General features: G+C 40.4%; 1 protein-coding gene and 1 long non-coding RNA gene across 8 annotated transcripts in view; one reads left to right on the top strand and one right to left on the bottom strand.

Moving 5' to 3' along the window:
- Positions 1 to 26753, bottom strand: part of LOC135309228 (uncharacterized) — a 217214-nt gene that overhangs the window by 29496 nt on the left and 160965 nt on the right. For 5 of the 7 annotated variants that reach the window (XR_010369519.1, XR_010369518.1, XR_010369520.1 and 2 more), the window contains 7 exons: positions 22013 to 22072; positions 16805 to 16899; positions 10067 to 10232; positions 8539 to 8673; positions 6333 to 6565; positions 5203 to 5368; positions 1963 to 2251 (listed from right to left, as the gene is read on the bottom strand). This is a non-coding gene — a long non-coding RNA (uncharacterized LOC135309228). The remainder of the gene's footprint in view (positions 1 to 1962; positions 2252 to 5202; positions 5369 to 6332; positions 6566 to 8538; positions 8674 to 10066; positions 10233 to 16804; positions 16900 to 22012; positions 22073 to 26753) is intronic. The other 2 variants (XR_010369521.1, XR_010369516.1) reach the window with 2 other exon arrangements.
- The window catches only part of LOC135309226 (von Willebrand factor D and EGF domain-containing protein-like), a 170004-nt gene that overhangs the window by 87455 nt on the left and 55796 nt on the right, over positions 1 to 26753 (top strand). The window contains exons 12-19 of the mRNA XM_064435263.1: positions 5210 to 5346; positions 6390 to 6545; positions 10868 to 10972; positions 13691 to 13805; positions 16734 to 16984; positions 18209 to 18428; positions 23040 to 23177; positions 25129 to 25269. Coding sequence (XP_064291333.1) covers positions 5210 to 5346; positions 6390 to 6545; positions 10868 to 10972; positions 13691 to 13805; positions 16734 to 16984; positions 18209 to 18428; positions 23040 to 23177; positions 25129 to 25269 — 1263 coding nt within the window. The remainder of the gene's footprint in view (positions 1 to 5209; positions 5347 to 6389; positions 6546 to 10867; positions 10973 to 13690; positions 13806 to 16733; positions 16985 to 18208; positions 18429 to 23039; positions 23178 to 25128; positions 25270 to 26753) is intronic.

The following is a 26753-nucleotide window of genomic DNA, read 5'->3' as shown; positions in this document are numbered from 1 at the left end:
AAACTGTGTCCCCAGGTGCCACATCTACACAGCTTTTAGATACCCCCAAGGATGGTGACTCCACCACTTCCCTGGGAAGCCCATTCCAGTGTTTGACCACCCTTGCATCACAGAAAGTTTCCATAATATCCCATCTAAACCTCCCCTGCTGCAATTTGAGAATTCTATCTGGGAGAAGAGGCCAACCCACACCTGGCCACACCCTCCTTTCTGGGAGTTGTAGAGGGATGGTCCCCATGCTCCTCCTTTCCTCCAGACTAGACACCCCCAGCTCCTTCAGCTGCTCTGGTCCTCTGAGACCTGGCTTTGGAAGCAGGAAAAACACAGTTTTCATTTAGAAGCCAGGGAGGTCACTGATGTGCCAGAATTCTGGCAAAGAGCATATGGCTGCTGATAGTTTTTATTATCAAATGAGCTTTGGGTCACGGATAGCATGAGTTCCAGGATAATGCCTTTAATGATTGTGTCTGTGATTACCAGAATAACATTATATACAAAAACAAATACAATATTTGTGCAAACATTTGGATGGAAGCAGACTCAGACTTGCTCTGTACAAGCTGTAGAGAAAATTGATCATCAGTTTGCTCTGATACAGAACCCTCATACCTATGGTAGCTGGAGGTCCACATCCACACCAGCAAGCTCTGGCATGGAAAATTGTTCAATCAGCCGCCTGATTCCAAGGGGAATTCCAAGGGGCAACTGGGCCTCATGGGCCATTTACTTTTTCACTTCAGCAAAGATTTAACCCAACACAGCACTTATGATCTGGCTCTTGATTTGCTTTTCATGGCTTAGATTGCTTATTTATCATCCCCTTTAAGAAAAGCAGGGCAGTTCCTTTCCTTCTATTTATTCAAACAAAATTATTGCTGGTTTCAATTTCAGTCTGCTGCTCCAGCCCAAAGCCACATGTGTAGTTTTCAAACACTGCAGAAGAAAGTTTATTTGTGCTGGGATAGTTTTCTAATCAAATGGTAAATCCAACATGAACCATTTCTATCTGTCAGTAAGACTTCAATAAGTGTAGATTTGCAATATTCTTGATTTTGTGTCAACTGTCTTCATTTTACTTCTACAACTGTGCATATTATTTACAAAATACACTGCAAAAATACCTGTAAATCCAATAATGTATTTATGGGGGATAGTTCAGTCTATTATTTAGCCTGTGCTCTTTGTCAGGTTTGATTGATGTAAATGATTACAGAATGAAACCACACCATCTGAAACTCTGAATTTACTGTTCCTTCCTGGAAATTCCTACTGAAAATGGGAGGAGAAGGAAGGGAAGGCAGGGGAGGTGTGCCATGAGGACAAGGATTGCAAACCACAGAGGACAGATCCTTTATTCTGTCTGGAGGCCTTTGAGATTTCCACCTTCACCTCCAGATCCTTCTCTCCATTTCATCTCAAGACAATTTCATGAAAACACGAGATTTTTTTAAACTTTTTTTCCCCAATGTTTCCTGCTGTTCATCACTATCCCAATGCAATGTTCTGCCAGGTGGCTGATGCATTTTTTTGTGTTTCCTTGCTGTCTGTACAGACTGGGCACTAGAAATGCAGTGGGATGCCCATGCCTGAGCCAGTGGGTGTGAACACACAGCTCCTTAACTACTCCTCCATAAGTGCTGCACCCTGTCACACATCTGAGCCACCCTGAGCTTCAGTTTTTAATCTACTAGTAAAAGTCAAAGCACATTTTTGGCCTATAGGCCATACAGAGGAAAGAAAGAGGATGTTCTGCCCTGGATTTTGTGGTATTTTGACATTCACACTCCCTAAACATAAATTATTAATGTTTGAATATATCATAGTTTTTACAAGCACCTTCCAAGAACTGCATGATTACCTACAGATTTCTCTCCTCTCTAACTTGCCCCTCTACAGACATCAGACATCCATCCCAGGTCTCCTCAACCTCTGCTTTCTCTGCACTTTTGCCCTCACTCTCACCTTTGTGATGTTTCCCAGCTCTTTTTATTGCTCCTGTCCTTCTTCCCTCCAGTCTTCAGCTGAACTCCTTGCAGCTCTTTTGCTGGGTTTTTTCAGGCTCTCCAATGTTCCCTTCTGATGTCAGCAGCTCTCTGGACTTCCCCTCCATGAAGCACACCTTGATCCCTGCACCCAGCAAGAGCAGGGTCTGGGTGTTTGAGTGCCCAGCTGCCAGGAGACTTTTCCAAAGCCAATGGAATGGAGATTTCCTCTCCCATTTTTGATTGGAACTGGCTAAAATGCAACAACACTAGAAGGCAGAGGGGAAGATAGACAGAAACCATTATTAAAACTAAATGCCAAAAATTCCTATACCCATTATGTGTGACATTTTAAAAAAATTAAAAGGATAAAAATAAAAACCCTTATCAATATTTATCTACTGCCTATACTGAGGTCCAAAGGCTGAACTCTAGTATCCTTTTTTTTTTTAAATAGACATTACTTTTATTTAATTACTTAATTAATTTATGTAATTAGTTTTATTTTAATTTATTTAATTTTTATTCAATTATAAATTTATTTTAATTTATTTATGTAATTACTTTTATTTTCCATCAGATTTATAGTTGGCAAGACACTGATGTTTGTAGTTGTTGCCAAGTAGTGTTGGTGTTAAGGAAAGGATTTTCCAGGTTCTCATGCCCTGCCAGTGAGGAGTCTGGGGCTGCACAGAGAGCTGGGAGGGGACACCAACAGGACAGCTGACCAAAGGGATATCCCATTCCATATGGCACACTCTCAGTGCATAAACTGGGGAGAAAGCTGGGCAGGGGTCACTGCTCAGGTACTGGCTGGGCATCTCTTGGCAAGTGGTGAGAAATTGCATTGTGCATCACTTGTATATATTCTAAACATTTCATCATTATTATTACCATTACTATGTATTACTATATGTATTTTCTTCCTTTTTCCTCCGATTAATCTGTCCTTAAGTCAACTCACATTTTCTCACTCTCTCCCTTCTGATTGTCTCCCTGATCCTGCCAGGAGGGGCAGTGAGAAGTGCCTGTGTGATATTCAGCTCCTGGCTGGGGTTAGACCCTGACAAGTGTGTACAGAATGGTTTGAGAGAAATAAATACAAAATGCTGAGCTGATCCTGTAAGTCACTGGGCAAAGCACTGGGGCTGGGTAACCTTGCCCTGACCTTGGCCATAAAGATGTAAGGAAACCCTTGGGGAAGTGCAGGGGTTTAATCAACAGAGCTGAGAGTGCTTTGGGGGAGCAGGAAGGGCTGCAGGAACACATTCCTGGGCCCCACTCCTTCCCAGGCTCTGAGACTCTGCCTCACCCACAGAAGCCTGAAAACCTGCAGGGATAATGGAAACATTAATGCAATCCAAGCTACCTCAGTACTAGTGGAGCTAACTATTAAAATCTCATGAAAAACATAATGAAGCATTTTTATTTTTTAATTTTTATGCACTAACCACAGAAGAAGGCAATTTATCAAAACCAGTCACCACATCTGACTAATAGTTTTGTACATTACAGGAATCCACCAGTAACTGATGAAAGCTGATAAGCTGTAAACGATTTCTCTTCTTGTAAATATTGCAAAGTGTCCAGCAGTGTTGGTAATACTGCTGCAATAAAATCAATTTCTTTAAAAAATGAAAGAAAAGCTAAAAGCACTTCAGAAGTGCAGGGGGGGGAAAAAAAGTATTTTCATTTTTTTTCATGTTTATGTTGCTTTCCTTCTTTTTTTCCTCTGGAAAAACATGAGCCATGTGGCTCTGTTGTTACAGGCTGCAATCTGGTAGGATGGCAGTGTTTAAACAGCATTTCTCCTAATTACAGCCTAAATGGCAGAGCCCTAAAGGAACAGCGAGGTGCTGGGGAAGGTTATCAACTCCACTCAGGGCCTTTTGCCCCTCAAATCAGAGCTGAAATAAGGTACCATTAAGATATTAGGTGATGAAGAGCTTCTGTTTTAGCCAAGCTACAGCTCAGAGAAAACTGATGGGCAATGTTGCTTTGCCAGAGCAGTGGTGATGGGGCAGGGAAGAGGAAGCCACGCAGGGATAACAACTCCACTCTGCAGGTGAGCAGTGTCCCTCCCAGGGCTCCTGGTCATGCCCCTGCTATTAAGTGTTGTTCAGGAGACAAGAAGAAAATGTTCTGTTTTGTGTTACTTGTCATCATAGTGGTTTCTCCTGACCACTAAATCTACAAATAGTATAAATCAAAATATTCAGGCATGATCCCAACCAATTGATATTATTGATGTATGATATTGGAGCCATTCTGACTCTTCTGCTACCCAAGAGCAAATATCTACCAAATTATAATTCTTCTTAATTAAAGATGTGAATTCTGACATCCAATGGACTTGCATTTTTCCTCTGTAGAAATAACCCCAATATGAAAGCAATGAGCAATTTTAAAAGGTGAATACCCAAAATAAAACAGAACCCAAATGAAACTTTACCTGAGAGCCATAAAACCTTTTTAAAGCAGTAATGGGTGGAAGTCAGCAGCACAGGCTGTACTTCACTTAAGCTCTACTTAAGGCCTTAATGTAGCATTTAAGTGAAACTTAGCTGGTGCATGACCTTTGTGCTGACACAGTGCACAGCTGAGTGCCACCATTAATGATTTTACCCTCACAAGAAAGCTTTACTTTAAGGACCCTTTTACTGCTGCCAAAACTTTAGAGGAAAAAAACAAACAAACAAATAAAAAGACAAAAACATAGGGCTGGCTTTTCCCCTGCTTTTTAACACTCCAGGGATCCTGGTGACATGGCCACCTCTTGTTCCCATGTCTCTCTACGCTGTGGGATGAGGCCTTGCCCTCTCAGCTGTGCTCCCATCCTGTTGCCTGGCTCAGGGATGTATTACCCCTCTTACCTGGCTCAGCAGATGTATTACCACTGGATACTTAGGTCAACAGAAGTTTTAGCCCTGGAAACCTTTTAACATGAAACTACAGCTTCAGGGAATTGATTCAGGAGCCCTGACACTCACTAATACATCTTGCAGCACTGGGTGTACAGGACAATATTTAATAGAGGTTTGCTGCTTCCCCTTCTGACAACTGCTGTTTCTCTGTTCAAGAGAAATCCACAGGGAGGCAAGGAAGACCCTAAGGAAAAGTATTAAACCACAACAACCAGGAACAACTGCAACAAAATCTCTGCTGAAGCAGAACAAGCAGCGTGTAAGTGCTGCTCTCTAAAGCTCTGTGTCCATCTCACCCTGCAGAGCAAGCTTTGGAAATCACAGCCTTGGAGAACGGGGGCCTCTGCGACATCCGAGCCTCGGAGTGCAGCAGGATCCGGGTGTTTGGCCTCGGCTTCAAAGACTCTCCCAGCCTGCACTGCCAGGTCACCAGGCTAATCGTAAGCTGCCTCCTGTTGGCTCCTAAAATATGGATGATGCAGTGAAACATCGGCATGTTTATATAGAAATGTTTTACTCTGATCTGTGCTATCTTCCCTCACTGATTCAGCAGGTCCCGAGCCCACTGTCAATGTGTTTGCTACAAATGAGGGGACCTGAAGAGGCTCAGACCTTTCCAGGAATGGTTCCCTGGAAATGCAGAGCTATGAGCTCTTGCTCATTATCTCTGTGGAGTTTTGTTTGATTCCTGTTTGGTTCAGCTGCTCTGTAGTCCATTGAAGCCTGAAATCACAATATTATTTCTCATTTTGTACATCTGGAATCACTACACTTGGTTATTTTCCTAAACACATTTAAATGTTAAGTTTTGTGGTTGAATATAGGGTTTCCTCATCACAGTTACAGAGGCTCTTATTTGAATTTTCTTAGTCATACTTCAACACCAAATCAGAGGTTTTGATGAGCAATCAAACCCATCTCTTATGCAAGCACTGTAATTTTATCATAAACAACTATACACAGTCAATGCTGTAACTGAGCTATTTGGTGGATCAGTGTCCTCAGATATGAAATGTTTGATTAAACTCATAAATCCACCTCAGAACAGACACTCAGCCTGACTCCCAGTCGATGCTGGCACACTCACGAGGCACAGCTGAGATTTGCTGAGCCCCCTTAGGGCTCCATGGGCTCTTACCAAGTTGGAATGTTTTGTGCAGCTGATCTGGGGGAGTAGCTGACATCACCTCCAAGGAGCCACGAGCCGGCTGCTGAGCTCCAGCAGGAAACACAAAGTTACTCGATTACATCACCCCATCTCATCCCAAGTGCAGATCACAGCACTTCCTAAATCAATAGACCACCTGCATGCCTAGCTAAGCATGGCTTCCCCTTTACTGTAGCTATAGTAACAGCATGTTTCCTTTTGAATAAACCACCTAGGAATGCCTTATATTATTGATTAGAAATATAAACATACACTGACCACTGGAATCTCTTTATGAGCCTTCATTTTCTGCACTCTCCCTCTGCTTTACTGTAGCATCTCAATGGCGAATGGATATCAAGGGAAGAAGAAAGCACAAAAGCAGATTTCCTGAGCTCTGAGGCTGTGGACTGCCAGATCCCACTCCTGAACATCACAGAGGCCGTGCACTTCGTGGCTGGTGATGAGCCGTTCGCAAGATGGCAAGTGAAAGTAGGAATTTTATTATGTTTCTAAGAAACATTTTAGAAAGAGAAAATCAGTTGTCATGGCAAATTAAAATGCAAAGCACAGTTTTCTTCCTTTCAGAAATGAAAACGCCTGTAGAAATACTTGCACTAATGTCACGTAGAGGAAAAAAAAACACCCCACCAACCAAAACAATGAGCTAAACCCAGGTGTCTGTGTAGCCAATCCAAAAGAGCAAATTACAACCACTTCTAGAGGTAATCACCTGAGATTGATGCAGTTGTGCTAATCAATTGTTAATCATTAGCATTCCATTTCTGAAAACCCCAGCTCAAACTCCTGACTAGGCAGCAAGTGTCAGAGAGCTTTGGCTCCCTGGGTGCACGAGCTGGCTCCTGGGCAGGCTTGAGCTGGGATGTCACGGTCACAGTCGTGGTCTGAATGGCTGCAGGAAGAGGCACGTGCAGTATCTGCTTCTTCTGGGTTCTCTGCTGCAGTTTTAGCCCTTTTTTTTTTCACAAAATGGTACCTATTTTTCTAAATATCACCAGAAAACCAGTGCCTTCCCGACCCTGCATGCCTGCTGCCCTTGGACTCACTCTAGGCCTGAATGGTTATTTTCTGCAGATCAGCTGTTTTTTACAAAACTGAGATTTTTTTTTTAAGGGCTCTGAAGCTGAGAAGAATATATTGCCACTGTATAGAGACTGCAGATGTGCTCTGAAAATTGCAGCATGCAAAATGAAACACGTAAAACTCTCCCCTGCCTGTCCTGCACCCTGCAGCTGCCTGCACCCAGCTGGGGACACGTGCAGCCACGTGGCCAGGGGGGAACAGAAAGATGTTTGGCAGGACAAGTTTCTAGTCAGTCACTCATTTTAAAAATATAAGGATTTGGGAGTTTATGACATTAGGGTAAAACCCTGAGGGTGCAGAGCCTGGCTGTTTGCTGCTGGGGTGGACCTTGGACATTCCTTGTGTCATACATACACCAGGGCTGAACCAGGAGGGAAGGTGCTCTGCTCAGGGCTCCAAAATTGCTCCAAAAAGGTACTGAACTCTGCCAGATGTGAGATAAAATGCTGTCTCATGGTGGAAGGATCTGAGAGGGAGACACCCTGGGTGTTCCTGGCCCAAGAGGACAGCTGAAATCCTGGTATGGGCCCAGGAAGGTTTCCCCAGTGTTCCAGGACATCGTCCTCACAGCACAGGTCTGTTACAATTCTGATTGTGTTCAGTGCTTCTTTTTTCAGCCCTGAGGAGGTCTGTACAATTTTTCTCATTCTTTCCCCTCAAAAACAGCTACAAAAACTCTTTCCGTGCACTAAAGCTGCAGAAAACCTCTGCACCTGCAAGCTTTCTGCCCTTTCCCTCTCCTTCAAACCCTGCAGAGGAACCAGGCTGACGGCTACGCAGCAAATGCTCAATTAAATCATCTCAGTCTGCACGTGAGTCTGGAACTCCTGTGGATCTTTAGATGAACAAATTGGGAAGGCAGAGCCTAGTGCTCAGTTTCAAAGGCAGCTGGCCTTACATGGCAGCAGAGAGAACAAAATCATGGAGCTTTTCAAGATAAAAAATTACTTTCAGTTAATTCCACAGGTGTTCAAAAATTCTTGTTCCAGAAAATTCCTCTTAAGACTTTCTGTAGCTCATAAGATTTATTGATGATCTGGGTTATGTATCTATGTATCTACTTTTCAAAACATAGCTAAAGGATTTTTCAGAACCAAAAGTCAACACAATTCTTTCTGGAAATGTCACTGTTCAATATTTTCAGAATCTCTCCCCCTTCCAAAATGAAATTTCAAAGGAATCAGAAAAATTCAGCTTCTCTCACTACCAGCACTGGGGGAGCAGGAGCTCTTCTCAGTGCTCTTTCATTTAATCTCCTGTTGTATTCATGTTTCAGATTTTGCCCATTGTTCCCATGACATGCTGCTGAACACAGATAAGAAAGTACATGTGGCTACACCAGAGTGTTTGGCATAATTAATTGAGATATCAAAATACAAACCCATGCTTGGGCAGCAGATGACTTGAGCTGTCCAGGCAGATGCCTGGGTGAGGAGGTGAAAGAGCTTGGCAGGCACTTATCTAATTTGGGAAGCAGCTCTCATCCTTTTCCTTAAGTTGCTGTTGCTGTATTTGTCTAGAATGGGAAAAAAAAAATCACAAAAAGTTCAGTGAGGCAAAAACTGAATTTGAGCTCTACACAGTTTTACACCTTTCAAATTATTTTTTAGAAACTTTCATGCAAAGTGTATGTAGAGTGACGCCAATAGCCAAGATCATTTCATGATGGGTGAAAAACCTGAGACAGAAGCAACAGAGTTCCTGATCATCCTTTGCATTTCTGCAGAAGCAGCTCCTTTCCAAATCATACCTATGCCCAAGCCAACAAGGCCCATCTGAAGTTGGGTTTTGCCTCTTAAGGTCCAAACAAATTAAAGGTTTAGCTCAGCTCAGTTCTCATCAAAGTGTTTGTTCCACATCACTAAGATGACTAATGAAAAAGCAATTAAAATAGCTATAAACCAGCCCAATTCTAAAAAGAAACCAAAATAGATGTTTATAATAGAATGTAGGAAAAAAAAAAAACAGATTAAAAAATAATCAAATTACAGGAGTTACATCTCACTCACAATGCTCACTTCAGACAGAACAATTAGTGCAATTTTACAGCTTTTTGTATTTTTCCCTGTCTAGCCATTTTTTCACCCATTATTAGTGCAGCAGTATTGAGACCACTTTGGACACACCGGTAAAATAATGGATTTAAGTTTAAATTGCATTAAGAATAATAAATTCTTAATGGAAGTCTTACTGCCAGAGTATTTCAGAGAAGAGCAGGTCTACAGGGAGGTTTTCTGTTTCAGTTTTTTCTCAAACTGCAGGAGAAATCCTTTATTTCTTTTAAAAACACTTTTACCTGTAGTACAACACACTCTAATATGTCAATAGTCTAATATTTTCCTTAAACCAGTGAATTTTACTAGATCAATGAATTTGACTGAATTTTTGGACCAATTTGTATTAGTCCAAAGAAGTTATTTCTCTTCCAAAAGTTGAAATTGTGGATATTCATGAATGCTGCCTGAGCCTGCCCTTGTGGTTTTTGCAGACACACTGAGCTCAAAATGCAGAACCATCCCATGAGACATTGTGGGAGAATCTGCTCTATCATCTCCCATGAACTTGCAACCAATTCATGCTAATTGCTACTTTTTATGAAACTTGCCAAGTATTTTTTGCTCTCTGTACTTCTGTTTATCTTTGTTCAATTTAACTTACTATTCTTTCTGTGAGCTGGAAGAGTTTATTGATTGATCAAAAACTTTATGGCCTCAGTTTTATAAATATCCCCTGCAAAGGGACCGAGGATGTTTCAGCTTTGTGGTCTCAGGAGAGATGGAGGAGGGCTGGGGATGGGTTTTTAATAGCAAGAAAACACAGGGCTACCTGATGAATCCAAAGCAAACCCTGTCAGATTTGCTGAGCAGCAGCTTTATTTTGATTGTGAGAAGACAAAACCTGAAAAATACCTGACAAAAAGGCTTTGCTTTCCTGCTGGTTCTCATCAGTGTCTACAGCATGCCCTTCCCCAGGGTTTTGGGGTGCTCTTCAAGTTCACACCACTCAAGATGTCTCACAAAGCACTCTCAAAAGCTTCCCACTTATCCACACTTCTCTGCTATCTTTTCATTTTTACTGTGGAAAAATTAAAAGATAAATTTACTCAACTCCTTTGTATTGTGTAAGCATTCTTATATAATAAAGGCCACGTTTAAGGCTTTCTGATTATCCATTATGAGCTGGGACAGGCGACTGCTCTACAGAAATGAGACTGTTTCTCTCTCATATTATCATCCCTTGCATCTTTTATAAGGTTAATTTCAAATAAACCTATATAATACACTTTTTTTTTTTTTTTAGGCCAAGGATTTTACTCTACTGATTTGCTATTAGTAAAAAAGTGGTTCTGAGTCCCAGCCAAAAATGTTAATTGTGTTTCACAACTCCTTGAAATCCCCAATTTAGTACTTGAGTACAGCTTCCATAAGGGTATCAGAAAGAAAAAAAAAAAAAAAACCTTTAGGATAAAACCTAATAGCAATCAGAAAGCTGAATGCCAGCTGAGCCAAAAGATCTTTTGGTTATTAATGAAGAATTTCCAGTTTGGAGCATTAAGCAATTTGTTAGCTCGCAGAGCCACTCACAAGTGGTTTAATTTATCTTGCTGGCACGCATCCAGCTCAAGGGGGCAGTGGTATGTGCTCCACAATGAGCAGACAGTCTCCATATGGAGCATTATTACTTCTAAAGATGATTTTTGTACCATTCAGGTCACTAACGATGGCTTGCAGTACAGCAACTCCCGAGTGCTGACCCTGTACGACGCGGTCTGCCAGCTCTGCCAACTCCACCCCACCGCACTTTGTAAATTAAAGGTAATTTAAAGATCATAAAGGTTTAATACGCATCGTTCATCTCTTCCTTAGCCCTCTCCCTCCCTCGGATGTGCTGTGTGGAATGACTGCTCTGGAAGGGGAAAACCTATTTCACAGATCAGCTGCACAGCCCAACACTTTGCTTTTCTCTTTCACAGCCTCGCGTCTGCGATATTTTATTTCTTTTTCATATTTACGTGGGGTATGAACACCTGATAGAGCATGCTTTATGATGGACCTTCCTCACACAAACACCTCAGGAAAGCTCATGGCTGGCAATATTTATCCTTTGCAGCTGTAAGTGGGAGTAAATAAGAGTGAGGAGCCTGCCCTGAGAGGCTTAGCTTCACTTCTGAAGTGTCTCTGCTATTTTCCCTCTCCCAGCCTTTTTGGTGAGGGTATATCATTTCTATTCCCATTTCCTGCCGTAGCAAGAGGCACACAAAGATGCATGTTATACAGTTTTTGTCATGTGAGAACACCCTTGAGAGAGCATAAACCATTCCTGCTCGCATTAAACACTGCTAAGTACAAACATAGAGTATTCTGACAGTTTCAAAACCGTAACCAAAAGTCTAGAGCCACGTTTTAAACTGCCAACATGTTAGAAACTGCCTGCAGAGCCCTATAATCCTCTGTTTTCCTGTGGAATTATTGGTGTAGCATCCCTTAAAAAGATCTTCCCTTCTCTTTTTTTCCAGAGGCCTGCATTAACCAAATGATCTGGTTTGCAGTGGGGCTTCAAAAATTTTTGGAGGGTATTAGGTGGGATATTTGAATGTGCTGATCCTGCTTTCCTGCCCTGAGGCAAGTATGAATTAATAGGAGGCCACCAGTCTGCTTTTTTTATAAAATGAAGATTAATCAGGTACATCTTAACTCATTTGCCTCACTGTTCTCATTAATGCTAATGAGAAAATACAGCTTTAAAACCTGCACTGATTGCAAGCACATACCAGTTACCAAAATTTTTTTAAAGTTCACTTTTTTTCAAAGTAAGTGAGTGAACAGAAGTTATTTTATAGGCCTGTGTGGTAGTTTGACCCTGACTGGATGCCTCAAAGTGCCTCTGTCACTGCCCTCAGAGAGATAAGGGCAGGGAAACCCAGCACAGCCCAACTGAGGGCAAAACCACTTTAGTTTTAGATTTAAAGAATTGTGTTAGAATCATTTCACTTAAAGTTCAGGGGAGGGCTTTATTTTCAAAGGCTTTATTTATTCTCATGTTTTTGAAACTCAGAAATATATGTGGTCTCTCAATATGGTGTTCTCTAGGGATTATAGTAATTTCTGTTCTAAGATGCTTCAAGGGAATATTTGAACTAGGCTTCCAATTGCATCAGACCACAGTCTAATTATTCCCCTTCTACATTACTCTACAACACCTAAATTGCTTTCAGAAAAGGTGTTTCAATTAGGGGACATTTTATATCAGCTCATTTCACATTCTGTGTTCTTTTATGAGGCCCATTCTGTACCACACTGTGTCACATCAGAAAAAAAAAAATCTTTTTTTTTTTTTTCATCAGAGCATCAAGCCCTTGAAAACAACAATGTCATAAAATCTAATTAACATCCAGGTTTTAATGCTGGAGATCTGTCATGTGCTATCATGTTGTGGCCAATTATAAGAATGCTTTTTGTTTCTCTACCTGACCCATTACCCTAAAGTGGTATTACTGACTAATGCAGTTTGCAAAAGAAGTTTGGTACACCAGCAAAGCAGTAGACAGAAAACACAGGGACAGTAACAGGACAGACCCTAGTCTCAGAAAAACAAAGGAAGGGAAAGGAAAAATGCCTTTGGTGGCTTGTCCATCCTACTGTCCAACTGCGGCAAGGACATCCCCCTTGTTCCCAGAAGTATTCCATGTATTTATGGGAATCTGCATGGCCAGATAAAGTCCCACCTGCCCAACACAGGCTACAAGGCCTGACTCCTCCACAGGACCTTTGCACAGGATAGATCTTTAACTCCATCTGTTAATTATGTCCCTGTGTTCCCTTCTCAGAGAACCCAAATGCCTTCAACCCCTCTCCTGGCCCTGGTGGGAGAGGAGCAGCTCAGCCCAAAGGCTGCTGTGCCCACAGAGCATCCCCTCTCAAATGGCTTTTGGGATGTTCTGCCCCACCAAGGCACCAGGGATGTGCTCAGCTCTTCTCCCTCATGGGAGCCTGAATTCTAATGCACTTCTTTATTCTGCTTTTATAGCAGAATTTGCTATAGCAGAATTTGCTTTTGCAAATGTTTATGAAGAGCAAAATTCCCATATTTCAAATGGAAATAGTCTAGTCTCAGGTTTTGGGAGTCCTGTGGAGCTGACCTTTCATGGATACCTGATATACCCCATATGAACAGTCACAGCTGGGAATAGTGACCACATACACCAAATAAGTGTGCAAATGGGACAAGTCATATTCTGTTGCATCCTTCATCCATCTATGACAAAGCAACACCTCATTGCCCAAGCTAAAACATTCAAAGCTACAAGGATCCCAAGCTGGGACTGGAAAACTTCCAGTTTCCTCACTGTAAGCAGAAAGCACCAACATTTAAATTGCTGCTGTTTCCTTGTTTCAAGAGACAAGTGAATTTCTGCTTATATTCAGAAATTAATAATTGCCAATTTCTTATCTTTCTTGTTCTTTTTTTTTCATTGCCTTCACCTCCCACCATTTAATTTTTTTTTTTTTTTTTTTTTTTTTTTTTTTTGGCAGGAGAATACATGCAATATCGATGGACTTTGCTATGGTGAAGGAGAGTCAAGCCCTACAAGCCCTTGTCTTCTCTGTGAACCTGGCATTTCAAAGTTCACCTGGTCTGTTAATGAAAGTAAGACAGGGGTTTCTTTTCTAGAATTTGAAAGCACTTATCTGGGAATTTATGACTCATTTTATTAAATATATCATTCCTCCATTTAGCTGACCTGAATCTATCCTGTGAGTGCACATGGACTGTTTGAAGTGGGAATAATTTGGTACAATTAGAATTTGACATGCCAGTGCCCCATGCAGTGCCCAAGTCTGTCAGCTAAAGGTGATGAACCCTAAATATCTCTGTCAGCATCTCGCAGGTACAAATCTTTAAGGAGGCAATTTGGGGAAAATACTGTTTTTAAAACACTAGTATGTATTTTTGGTGTCCGGAAGAATTGCTTCCTTTTGCTGAGCCAAATCCTATGAAATGCCTCATAACAGAGCTTGGCTTGGCAGGGAGTCCAAGTGATAGGATCAGCCATCCATTACCTTCGCAGAACCCAGAGGCTCATTCTGCAGCCCCTGGAGGCAGGGGTCATGGGGAAGGCTGCCTTTTGAAGCATCTCCTGGAGGATGAAGACTAAATCATAGTTTTTTCATGGCTACCTGCCCAGTGTAAACAACAACCATTGCTCACCCCACTCTTTACAGACAATCCGTGCTTCCAGCAGCATTGTCCTCACAGCCCATCTCCTCCCTTACATGTTTGATCTGGTCAATACAAAGATTATATCACTGCTTTTATGTCAATCCACGTGGTGCTTCCATAACGAGTTTCTCTGCATTTTAGGCTTTGCAAAGCCAAACACATTACAGGAAGGTGTGTGAGTCACAGAACCAGCCTGCTTCAGTTTTTTGGGATTTTATTACATTCCAAAAGTTGGCCAACTAAAGATCCATTTGGATGTCACTTGGATGAGTAGTTAAAATGCCTAGGGGTGAGTCAAATCTGAAAGAGAGTCTGTACACTTGAAAGCTGTGTGTTTTTCCCCAGAAAAATATTTAATCCAATGAGGGACATTATCTGTGACTCACAAACCTTGCCTCATTTCTGTCACAGAATCATAGAAAGTTTTGAAGGGTTTGAAATGGACCTCGAAGTTCATCTTGTCCCACCCATTGACATGGGCAGGGACACGTTCCACCAGACCAGGCTGCCCAGAGCCCCATCCAAACTGACCTTATATTCTGCTGGCCAGAGCAGCAGCATCCCCAGGGATGAGCTGATCCTGGGTGTTACACAGACAGACTCATTACTAATACCAAGACAGCTCGATTTTCAAATCCAGGACATGGTTTTAAAAGTAAAAAACTGCATTTGTTTTGAAATTTATAAAACTAGAAGTGATTTAGGAACTCTGAAAGTGAACTCATGGTTCACTTTTAAATGATGTCAAAATTTAAAAATATTTAGAAGAAAGGGTTTGTCAGACTTTTTTCAAAAGTGTGAAAACTTCTTCAAAAGTTCTGCAGTAATAGGGAGAGTGTATATATATTTACTGGAGGGCAAGCAGATCTCTGTAGGATTAGAAACACTCCACAGACTCCTTTCAGAACATCTGATTTTATGTTATTTTGTGCCTACCACTTCCACTTACCATCCATTCAGTTAACACCTTTGTGTTTATCCATAAATGCATACCCTGCATCAATATTTCATTGATTACTTTGGGCACAACTTTTATGGGCTCCATGGCTTTAGTGTTTGGGAAATAAAAGGTAAATGAATAGATGGAAGCTTTCAACAGTTATGCCAGGACAATCTGCTGGACAAGCATTTTAGAAAGCTCTCATAACACAACAGCAATAAAGGAGACACATATTTAAATAATTGCATCATCTAAGCTGTGCTATGGAAAGCAAAGTTGGATAGAAATTATATGCACCACAAAAAAAGCCCTAATGATGATTTCCCATGAGCATAGTGCAAGGAGTCCTTATGAGAACTCATATATAGTTCATAATGTTAGAGCATAGCTTGAAATTAATCCTGGGTATTAGAAATGTGCTTTAAGTTAAACAAAACTATGGTCAAATTACACTGTGAAAGATTCCTTTAAATATCAATACCTGTCAATTTGTACTACTGGCTAAAGAGGAAAGATGCCTTGAGACTGAGGAGGCTTAGGACATGGAGATGAAATTCCTGGCCCTGAAAAGAGCTGCTGTCACCTCAGGGTACTCATCTGATCTTACTTTTCCTTGGTTTCTAATTATAAAATGTAATCATTTTCTCTACCTTGCCCTCCTTACCTATGTACATTGAAAGTATTTTCAGGTAGCATATATCTTCTGCTGTTAAATAGCCTTGTAAAATTAGGGGGGCTTATCTTCATTAAGGAAATACTGAATGTAAACAGCAACCCCAGAAATAACAGTGCCAGCAGTGACATGGTACACAGCACTGTCACTGGGGATGGGCAGTCTCTGATGTGTCTGCTGGCACTGAAAAGACCTTTGCTCCTGAAGAAATGTCCAACTGAATTCACTCAAACTGCTTGTTTAATTACTCCTCATGGGTAAAGGCAGAAGAGTCTACTCAGTGGAAGAGTGACAATTTATTTTTCCTTCTGAGTTGCCCACCCAGTTCATTTGTCATTCAGCATTTTGAGATTTTATTTAAATGGATGGATGGTAGGTAGATTAAATATGTATGTAAGTATAAGAAATATAACTAATTTCAGTTTTAAGATGAATTGGGACTAGGGGGAGGTTATAGACATCATGTATTATTTACTCCCATATATAAGATAGTGCATCAAAATTAATCCACCTGCAGGATGGTACAAAAATTCAGCATAGGTAATGAAAAAAAAGGGGAGGAAAAAGGTGGTATTTTGGTAAAGCTATTTGCTGCCACTAACACACAAATCTCTTCCCCATCAGCCTCTGGGCATGATCTGCATGTTTTCTTTGAGAGCATTCCTTCAAAGACCCACTCTGAGAATCTCTACGTGGGAGAAACTGGAGTTTATGTAATCATGGTTTCATTTTTGCTGTTTAGACAACCTGCCTCCTGTGTTCCAGGCCCCCTCCAGCCAGCTGCTGACATTTATTGGTGAGAATTTTGTTTACCAGCTAATAGCAGTGGATCCAGAAGGGTCAGCTGTGCTATTCATCTTGGAGGCTGGGCCACGGGATGCCAGGCTCTCTCCTGCTGGCCTGCTCCTCTGGAAAGTGGATTCAGAAGAAATGCAGACCTTTGAATTCACTGTGTCAGATGAGTGCAATGCACAGAGCAGATACTCTATTGAGGTAAGGGAAAGAGCACTTTAAAGGAAAAACAAAACAAACCTGTTTGTCATGTCAATGCAATTGTCATCATAGCTAATAATTTGTTACTGTCTTGAAAAACAAGGCTTCAGCTATTTCCTCATAAGTGTATAATATCCAGCACAGCAATAATGATCAATTAATGGAATAAATATCTCTGAGAACATAGAAACTATATACACAGAGAACAAGAGGGAGTGCTATTGATTGCTGTTTGAAAGAACATTCTTGCAGAGCCTTTTAATGGTTCATTAATCTGCTTTAAAATTCACATTTTGCATCTGGATTGCACAAAAAAAGCATATAACATAAAAGACCAGGCTTTAGCTATAAAAGGGAGATTATAACTCATTCTCAATGATATTTTTAGAGGATGTCTTGCTCTTATGTCTTTACTCCACACTCTAAGTTTCTTGGCAGAGCTTGTGCATGGCTTTGTCTTTATTGTATGGGCTAACATTAATCCTCTGATCAGATGAGCTAATAAAGCAGGACACAGACTCTTGATATAAGAACAGTTTTGTGAAGAAAAGATTTTTATTCCCAGAGATTCCTATTTTTGCTCATTCAAAACACAAAATACCAATCTGCTGAACCCACACAGCAAAGGGGAAACTGGAGCCTAGATATGGCTGTAATGGAAATATTTCAAGTTAGACCTGTGTTATCTGGGAGAGATAATGCAGAGCTTTGGATCTGTAGAAATGCAGTTCTTGTACATACGCAAAATACAACCATGGATCTCCCTTCCCTGAAGGGAGACACCAGATAAGGAATGCCACAGTCATGTTCCTGCCTGGGAGCCATTTGTAATATGAAAGAGGAAGGTGGGCAGGCAGGCAAAAAGAAAAGATTTTTCTTTTCTTCTTCGAAGAATAAGGAACAAATTCTGCCCTCAGATACGATGTGAAATCTGCTGTTACAGCAAATAAGATTGAGGTTTTTTCCTTATAAGAAGCCAGAATGTGCCCCATAAATGATGAAAAAAAAAGACATCCCTTTGAAGTCGAGCTCTCAGTCAAATAAATAAGTACAGTGAGTATAAGACCATCTATCTAGACAAAGGAAATTGGTTAAAATAAGTTTCCGTAATAGTGGATAACATGTTTGCAGTGCAAATCTCTCCCTTGCAAAAGGGGAACAATACATATCCCAGCTGTGGTTATTCAGAGGAACCTTACCAGACTCCCCTTTTGCCTTTTCCAGGTTGGAGTGAAGCCCTGCAGCTGCCTCAGTGGTGGCACATGTGTCACCAACATTAAATACCCTCCAGGCCTTGGTGAATACCTGTGCTTGTGTCCAAATGGATTTGATGGAGAATTCTGCCAGGAAGACATCAGGGACTGCAAATCAAACCCCTGTGGCAGTGGAACCTGCGTGGACAGCGTGGGGAGCTACTTTTGTAAATGCCCCCCTGGCCTGGGAGGTAACACCTCTCTGTTTGCATCTCTGGTTTAACCACAGGTCTGGTTAAACTGAGCTACAGGATTCTTTCAGTGTAGCATGACCACAACATGTGCCAAATGGACTGCAGACATAATCCTGCTCTTCTGCTGCTGTGGTTCAGCTGTAGACATAGAGAGATGATATTTTTCTATCTAATAATGAGGAAAAATGACCTAAAGCTCTGTTGTCCTGAAATGATCACTCAAGGAGGATGTGAACCTCGCAGATCTCTGTTGCTTCCTGCTAGCTTCCCATGGATTTATCCATCCATGAGATGAGCTAGGAGAAGACTGAGTGAAAGAGAGAAAAGGCAAAGATCCAGGGCCTTTTTTGCACTTGACAGGATTTCACTTAATTAAGCTGAGGAAAGAACTAGGATTAAATGAGGTTTCTTAGGTCTAGGAATAAGAAGGCATGGAAAACAAGGAAAAATAAATTTTCCTTTAGTCCCACTTGAAGCTTCATTAAATTTAAGCACTAGAAAATCACAAGCCCAGTGAGTTGCAAACACAATGATGAAACAAAATATAACCCCTGAAACTCTTCAAGGCTGGTGCCCTGGTTTCAAAATTCTATCCAAGCCAAAACCAGAAAAGCTGGCCAAAGTGTGATTTTAAGAAATTAAGGGAAGAAAGATAATCACTTAACCCCCTGCTCTGTTCACATTCTCGAGACACATAAGGTTGGCTGCTGCCAGTGTTACAGCTTGGAAAAATAAAGTAGAAATAACATCAAATGCACATAATTATTACTGCTTATTGTGCATATATACACAAAAACATTCATTTTTAAATAAAAGCAGTGAACAGATTTTACTCAGTGGGCAAGGTACCCTTCCTGCCTGTCAGCAGCTTTATTGCTTTGGCCATGTGGGACTGCAAGCCCAGATTTCATTTCTATAAAATTCCAGCAGAAATGAAAATTAAAAATCCTTCAGAAGTCCATAAAAATAGCCTAAAAGATTTGTGACACTTAATCTGTGTTGACTCCAGTTGATGCTACCTAATGGCCAAATCCTGCTGCTGTCCAAAGTCTTTACAGCACCAGAGACTCCACTGAGGCAAGAGCACACAAGCCTAAGCCTGGAGAATAAAGTTCTAACATAGAATTTTCATCAAAATATAAAAATCCCTAAGCCAACCAAACATATGAAGAATGTCTGTCATCCCCTGGAAAGAACATTCCTATGAGCACAGGAAAAACTGGGAACTTTTTTATGGTGAAATTCATGGAGATAGACAATGAGAAAATGTTTTGATTGCCTGTAAGGAGTTTGATTGAATGAATAAAAATCAATATAATTCCATGAGTTAATAACTTCAGTGGACCTGCTGACTGGAGAGACAAGGGCACGCAGAATCTTGATGGCCACAGAAAAAACAGGTTTTGCTTCACCTTTAGATCTTGCAAGTTAAATAACAGTGCAAGGGTTTTGCTGTTCTTCCCAAAATGCCAAAACACAAGCAACAAAAGAAAATAAAATAAGATATGATTGAGTGAAAAAGGAATACATCTCAAAGTTTTAATAGCAGGTGAAAAATTATAAACAAGTGGAGCTGCAAGCCAGCTGGGAAGCAGATGATTTTACTTCAGGGCAGGTTTGGTGACAACAATAAAAGCTCATTCCTGATGCTGTGTTTATGCCTCAATTCCCCAGAAAACCATCAATAATCTAATGAGAAGGCAATGCTATGCAGCTCAAGTGACAGCACCACTTCACCATCAAATCTTTACAAATGACAGCAAACAGGCAGTAGAAACAAGGAGTGAACTTGTGAGAGCTTCCCCAACACCCCTGCAAGGGAAGCACAGCTCAGGTGCATCATGTGAGGGTAAAATGTAAGGATGGGAGCAAGGCAGGGAGAAATCCAGTAGGAAATCTGAGAGAAGGCTGACTCCAGAGTAATTACTGGATCTCTGAGTGTTCAAAGCTCATTCATTTTTCATCTGCATTGTCAACACGACAACAAAGCTCCCTGTTGTTTATTCTTTTGGCCACAGAAAGCAAGAACATCACCCACCTGAGAACTCATCCTTGATAACTATCCCAATCACAAAATCATTTATTTCTTTCCCCATACACCGGTGATTAGTACAAAGTTGGGGGTGGGATGGGCAGCAAGATGGAACCGTAATTTCATTTTATTTTTCAGGAAGCTGAAGAAACTCCCAGGATTTGTTACTGGTTTCTAATAACCACAGAGACCCTAAATGGGATTTTTCTGTTCCTTTAGAGTCAGCTTAATGTGAATACAGTCAAAAAATCTTTCTTTGCATCTGCAGGTGGTCAGCTCCTATCGAGGCATGAAAGGACTTTATTTTCTCAAACAACTTCCCATGCAGGGATGGAGAAATATAGCTGGCACACAAACAGATGGCTCAGCCTTGGAACTTGATGAACTTCTCTTCCTATTATTTTTATTTGTACTGTAGAATTGCCAAGACAGTTGAGACTCCTCTGTGCTACAGTGCACAGGAGGTCCTGTAAACAGAATAATTGACACTTCTTGGTGCAGTTTTGTGTCCATTTCTGCTGCTTCTTCAGCATCATGCAGCCAAGTTTGACTCTTTGCAAACATTTCTCCTTGGATTCATCAAGGATTATTATTATGCCCAAATTGGTCAAACACTGTTTAAAATCAAATGTCTCTGTGTAAAAAGTAGTGCTTGCATAATTCTAGCTTTACAAAGTGGCTGTATTTTATCTTGTTACTTACGGTGTTCCTTGATTTCTATAATGCTCTTGTCCTTGAGATATGAAAGACAGCCCTTTGCGGTGAAAATAGAGTATTTGAAGGTGAGAAGGGAAGTATGAGGGACCAAGGGAGAAGTGACTGTTGTTACTGAAACTGGGAACATTGATCCTCCTCTCATTGTTTAACATGTTTATTCTTTGTATGATACTCAGAGAAAGAAATTACTAATCTAATCAGAGGGCTACTCATTCAATATTTTCCATGTGATGTCTAATAATTTCCCAATGAATCACCAGAAATCAGCAGCAGAGAAAAGCAGCCTGATGCCAGGAATGTGATAATTGAAATATAATGAAATATAAACAGTCAGCCAAAATTTAACAAGGGAAGGGAAAAGGTAAGCCCAGCCCTGCAATACTGTGTGATGTCCAGTTTCAATAAATGAAGCAAGAAGCATGAAAACCATAATAAATTATGTTGACATGGCACAGGAAAAGAGATACAGCTTTCTTGCTGCTGCTCTTTTTTTTCCTCAAGAAGAAGCAGGCATGGGAAGGTGATGTCACTGGCTTTTTAGGCAGCTCAAACTATAAACAGACTTCATTTGAGTTTTCTACATTGAGATACTATTTTAACATGAAAGGACTAGTGGAAGCTGTCTGCAATGCTGAAGCAATGAGAGATTATGTTGTAGGAGGTGAATAATAACTTTCTGTTTTTATCATCCTGCAATTCATTCCTCTGTGACAAATTTCTTTTCTGAAGGAAAAAGAAAAAAAAAAAAAAGAAAAAAAAGAAGATTCTTTTATCCTTAGACCTTTTGTCACAATAAAAGTGGATATCTGATATGGATGAAACCTTTCTGTACCTGTGTCTTGAGGCATGTCCCTGGATTCTCCAGAAGCCGTCCCAATCTCCTTGCTTATTCCTGCAGGGACAAAGGGGATGTTTTAATAAAAGTGGTCAGGGTTGGTTTGTGGCTGCCCTCAGGGCTGCACATCCTGTGACCAGCAGCAGCCAAGCAAGTTTGACCAAGTGCACAGAGACAGCTGCACCTGAAACCTGGAGGATTTTTAAACAACATTATATTTGATTACTCTGCCTCATTGCTGTTCAGATTGTATTTTTATCTTTTGGGTCACCCTCCCTTAATTTGATTCATTAAATCACTCAATGTTGTGAATTTGAAAATCAATTGCTTTAAGGGATTTTTAAAACCTTCTTTCTAAAATCAGGAATAGTCAAGTGATATTATTTTGGATTCAGAGCCTGAATCCAAAATTCAGGCAGCCTATCCTCTCAATACCAGTGCTGTGCCTCAGTGACATTTTCAGAATGTTCCTTCAAATTTTTATTTTCAATAGAAAAATTTGGGTTGTTTTTAAAAATCTTATCATTTTGTAAGGTTTACCTTTAACCAGACTCTACCAGGCCAGTTCACAGCTGTGTGAGGTTCACACAGAAACAGAAAGTACAACAGAGGTCAGTAGTGGCTCCTCGTATCCTAAAGCCTAAAAGGTGAAATTCAGGGGGTTCTTCAGTACATGACAAAGATCTCATATTAACAACATTAACAAGACAACAAAAACAGCAGCAAAGACATGACATGCAGGGGCAATATTAATTTCATTTATGTGCATTTTTATTTAACGTACACAGCTTTCCATGAGCAGTAGTCTCAAATTCAGCACTTCTGGTGCCAATAATGACAGCAATAAACAGTGTGATAAAAGCAGGTTTAAGTGAGACAGTGGGGAATTTGGCTGGAACATGAGTGACATACCCTGTAATGAGTTTGAAGCTGAGAAGTGAGCCTTTGTCTGCTTCAACATTTGAGCTGAACTATAAACAGGGAACCTTTCCTGATTATTAACTTCCCCTTTGCTTTGCCACAGGGCTTACTTGTCAGGAAGACAAGAACGAATGTGAAGAGAGTCTTTGTTTTCCTGGAGTATCTTGTATTAATACCTTTGGATCTTATGTATGTGGAATTTGCCCAACTGGGATGGAGGGAAACGGTAAAACTTGCAAATGTAAGTGTTTTACATGATTTATTTTAAGAGACTGGGGGAGAATGGGTTCAATTCTACTACTACTATCCCTAATTGAGTATTTTGCCACTCATTTCAAGTACAGACCCTTAAATGTACAAAGCAGACTATTGTCATATTATATTGATGTGGATATTTGCAAATTGCTCTGCTATTCATTCTGGTAGAGAAGGAGTACACAGACTACAAAAAAGCACTTTACAGACAGATAATTTGCCAAGGACATGCTGCACGTTCTCCACTATTTCACTCCTAAATACACTCACATGAGTGAGTCTTTGGTGAGCACCTCCAGGGCTGATTTTGCTTTGGGTGGCAGCTGCCAGGAGATTAAGAGAAAAGTCAATGTGCCAAACCTTTCCATCCTCTCTCCTCTGTTTCCAAGGTGTGCTTTCATTAGAGGACAGAGCCCAGGGAATGCTTGGCATGATGTCATTCCTCAGATCCCAGCTAGTGAAGGAAAGGGCCATGAACAGTTTTAGAACTGCTCACTCAATATTTGCTTTTAGAGCAACAGACTCTTCACTGGGGAGCCTAAGGTGACTTTGTACTCTGAGACCTTCCAGTGCACTTGATGTGACTCACACACACTCTGCTTGTTCCAGGCACATGGACAAAAGCCTTCTCCAAAAGAATTTTTTTTTCTTTTTTTTTTTTTTTTAACCAGAAGGAAATAAATCAACACTTGAAGACTTTTTTACTTGTTTCTTGGTATTTCCAAAGAAATCCAAGTGGAAGATGCTGATATTTGCTGTGCAGCCATTAACATTTCCTCATATTGACTACAGAATGGAAAAAAATATCCATTGCAAACAGACTGAGTGGTAGCTGCAGGTCCCTGGCACCAGCAGCATTGCTTTTGCCAGATTTACCAAACATTCCTTCAATCATATTGCCAGACACCTGTAATAAAGTTTTCTGTGATGTATCATTTGGCCACATTGGCTATTTCAAAGCAATTTTGCATCTGTTTCCCAAATGCATATTTTAACTTGACTCACAAAGGAAATGTATACCAAACAATGTGCTTTTGAAAAATATAACATTTCTTACTTTGCATTTTTTAATTACAGAAAAAAAAAAAAATCTGTTTCTGAAATTAACATTTATTAGAAGGAATAAACTTGTGGGCTTATTTGTCCACTCAGGATAGGATACAAATCATTATTTTTAGCTCTGATTCAGAAACTTAACATTCCTGCTGTTACCTCCCTTGCTTAAGTGAGTATAAAGGGAAGGAGGACTGAAGTTGTTCTATAGCTTCTAAAGTGAGCAACAGCTCACTGTATTGTTTAATATATATATATAAAAAGTGTCAGAATTTCAGGCTCTATTAAGAGCAGAAAATATTCAAAAGACTCAAGACAATAATTGTTTAGCTTGCAGGACTATCCACAAAGACTGTACCTCTAATTCATTACCTTAAAATTATGCAGAAAGTCATATTTTTCAGTTTCCTCATTGCATCCATGTGCACTTATCACAAATATTTGAAAGCACACGAAGCTGGCAGCTGAACTGACTGAACAAACACACTCACCAGAGTTTCAGAGAGAAGGAGAGGTGTCAAGGAGGGGAAAAACTCAGCCAGAGCACAGCTCCCAGAGTGAGGTGCAGCATCCCCATCCAAGGGGCAGACACTGCTTGACCTGAGCCTTTCCAGGTGCCCTGAGCCCAGTGAAAGATCACAGGGCACATTCAGGCTCCCAGACAAGCAGAGTTCAGAATGCTTGGGCATAATAACTTTTCCTATACTTGGGTGAAGCTTTGCTGCACGTCAGCAGCTGGACCCACCTCATCTGCCTTTATTTGCTTGCTGACTTGCAGAATAAATTTGTGCCAGGTTACCTGATTTGCTGTTGCTGTGGCTTTTTATCATCAATCACAGCTGAGCTCTAACACCTTGTTTTTGTCTCTGTGATGTTTTCCACAGCTGTGCTTGCTGCTGACGTTACAGAAGCTTTAAGCAATGGCAAAGGTGAATTGAACAGGACTAAGGTTAAGCAGCCACTGCAATCCTTGGAGACAAAGGATTCTCCTGTAATTAAGTATTTTAACATAAGTGATAGGCACGGTAGGTATACAAGGATGTGAAATATTTTTCATTTGGGAAAGATTATGGATTCAGAAATCATTAATTTTAACACCTTAACAGTAAACACAAACTGGCTGTTTATAACACAAGAAAATTTGAGTTAGAAAAAAACATTCAATACATCAGACTGTGGATTGCTGCTAAACAATTTGACATGGAAGGCAGGCATTACAACAATAACAACCAGAGTGGTCAGGCTTAATTAGACATCACCACTTCTGAAGCAGGACAAAACCACCCCAAATTGAAGTGATCAGTGCAAAGCAAGATGAAAAAAGGGGCAGCTTATGGCATGGCAGCTTGCCATAACCAAGTGATGCTGTTGTTTTCTTTAAGTATCTATTGGGCAGCCATTGAATTGCTACAGAGTTTTAATCACGAGGAATGAGCTTGCCTGTGGCAGTAGCTTTTAACAGAGGTGCAGCACTCTCTGGCATGGGTGTGCACCTGCACCATGATTGTGTTGGTCCTGCTTTAGTGAGTGTTGCATTTTAATGGATTTTCCAGTGAAAGCAGGCAGCAAAAAATTGAGATTGGTCATATCTGTTGTACAGAGACAAGATATAAATAACATATTTTTATATAAAAATAAATATATATAAATATATGTATACATATTATACATAAAAATAACATATTTTATATGGAAAATTAAAGTATTTTTTCTTCTTCCTCTCTTTTTTTTTTTTTTGTAATATCTGTACAAGGCCAGCCAACCCCTAATCAGAACCTGCCTCCTGCAGGTTCTGGTTTGTGTAGGTATCATCCAATCTCATGGAACTATATCTCATGGTGTCCTATATCATGATACTGTAGGTAAAGAGCAAGAATAATGCAGAAAATGCATGAGAATCATGATGGAGACCTCCGTGGGAAGCAATTAAAAAGGATCTACAACTATCATTAAGATTGTATTCATCATCTGTTCTCCTCCTTGACACTATTCAATACTTCACAGGCAGTTCATATACACTTGCTATTCAGTGACATCATAAGTGGTGAAATATTGTATACTACCAGAGTGTTAAATTTTGCACATAGTCCTAAGATAATTAAAGCAGTTTTCTGTAATACAAGGTTTGACACATTAAGGATGATTTCCAGATCAGTAACATATGTACTTCACAGTGTAATTTCAAAAGTACAGTATAGGTTCTGTAAGGTTTGATAATTACCTTCCAATTATAAAAGACCAAAAAGATGTCAAATAATACCTTTTCTCACTCAGTTAAGCTTTCACTTATGCTGAAAATTACAGTTTCTATATTTTACATGATAAACGCCAAACAACTTTGAGTAATAAACTTCAAAACATGTAATTAGAGGACTAATAAATCTTGCTTTAATGAGAAACAGCTGTTCTGTTACACTGTGCCTACAGGACATTCTCATCTTTGGCTCAAGGTTTGCGAACATTTTGCATTAATTAGATTTTAAAAGAATAAAAGCAGTTATAAAGCTTT

The sequence above is a fragment of the Passer domesticus genome, chromosome 10 (assembly GCF_036417665.1).
Source record: "Passer domesticus isolate bPasDom1 chromosome 10, bPasDom1.hap1, whole genome shotgun sequence".
Classification (NCBI taxonomy): domain Eukaryota; kingdom Metazoa; phylum Chordata; class Aves; order Passeriformes; family Passeridae; genus Passer; species Passer domesticus.
The sequence above is the reverse complement of the archived record's forward strand: the minus strand, read 5'-3'. Positions and strand labels throughout refer to the sequence as shown.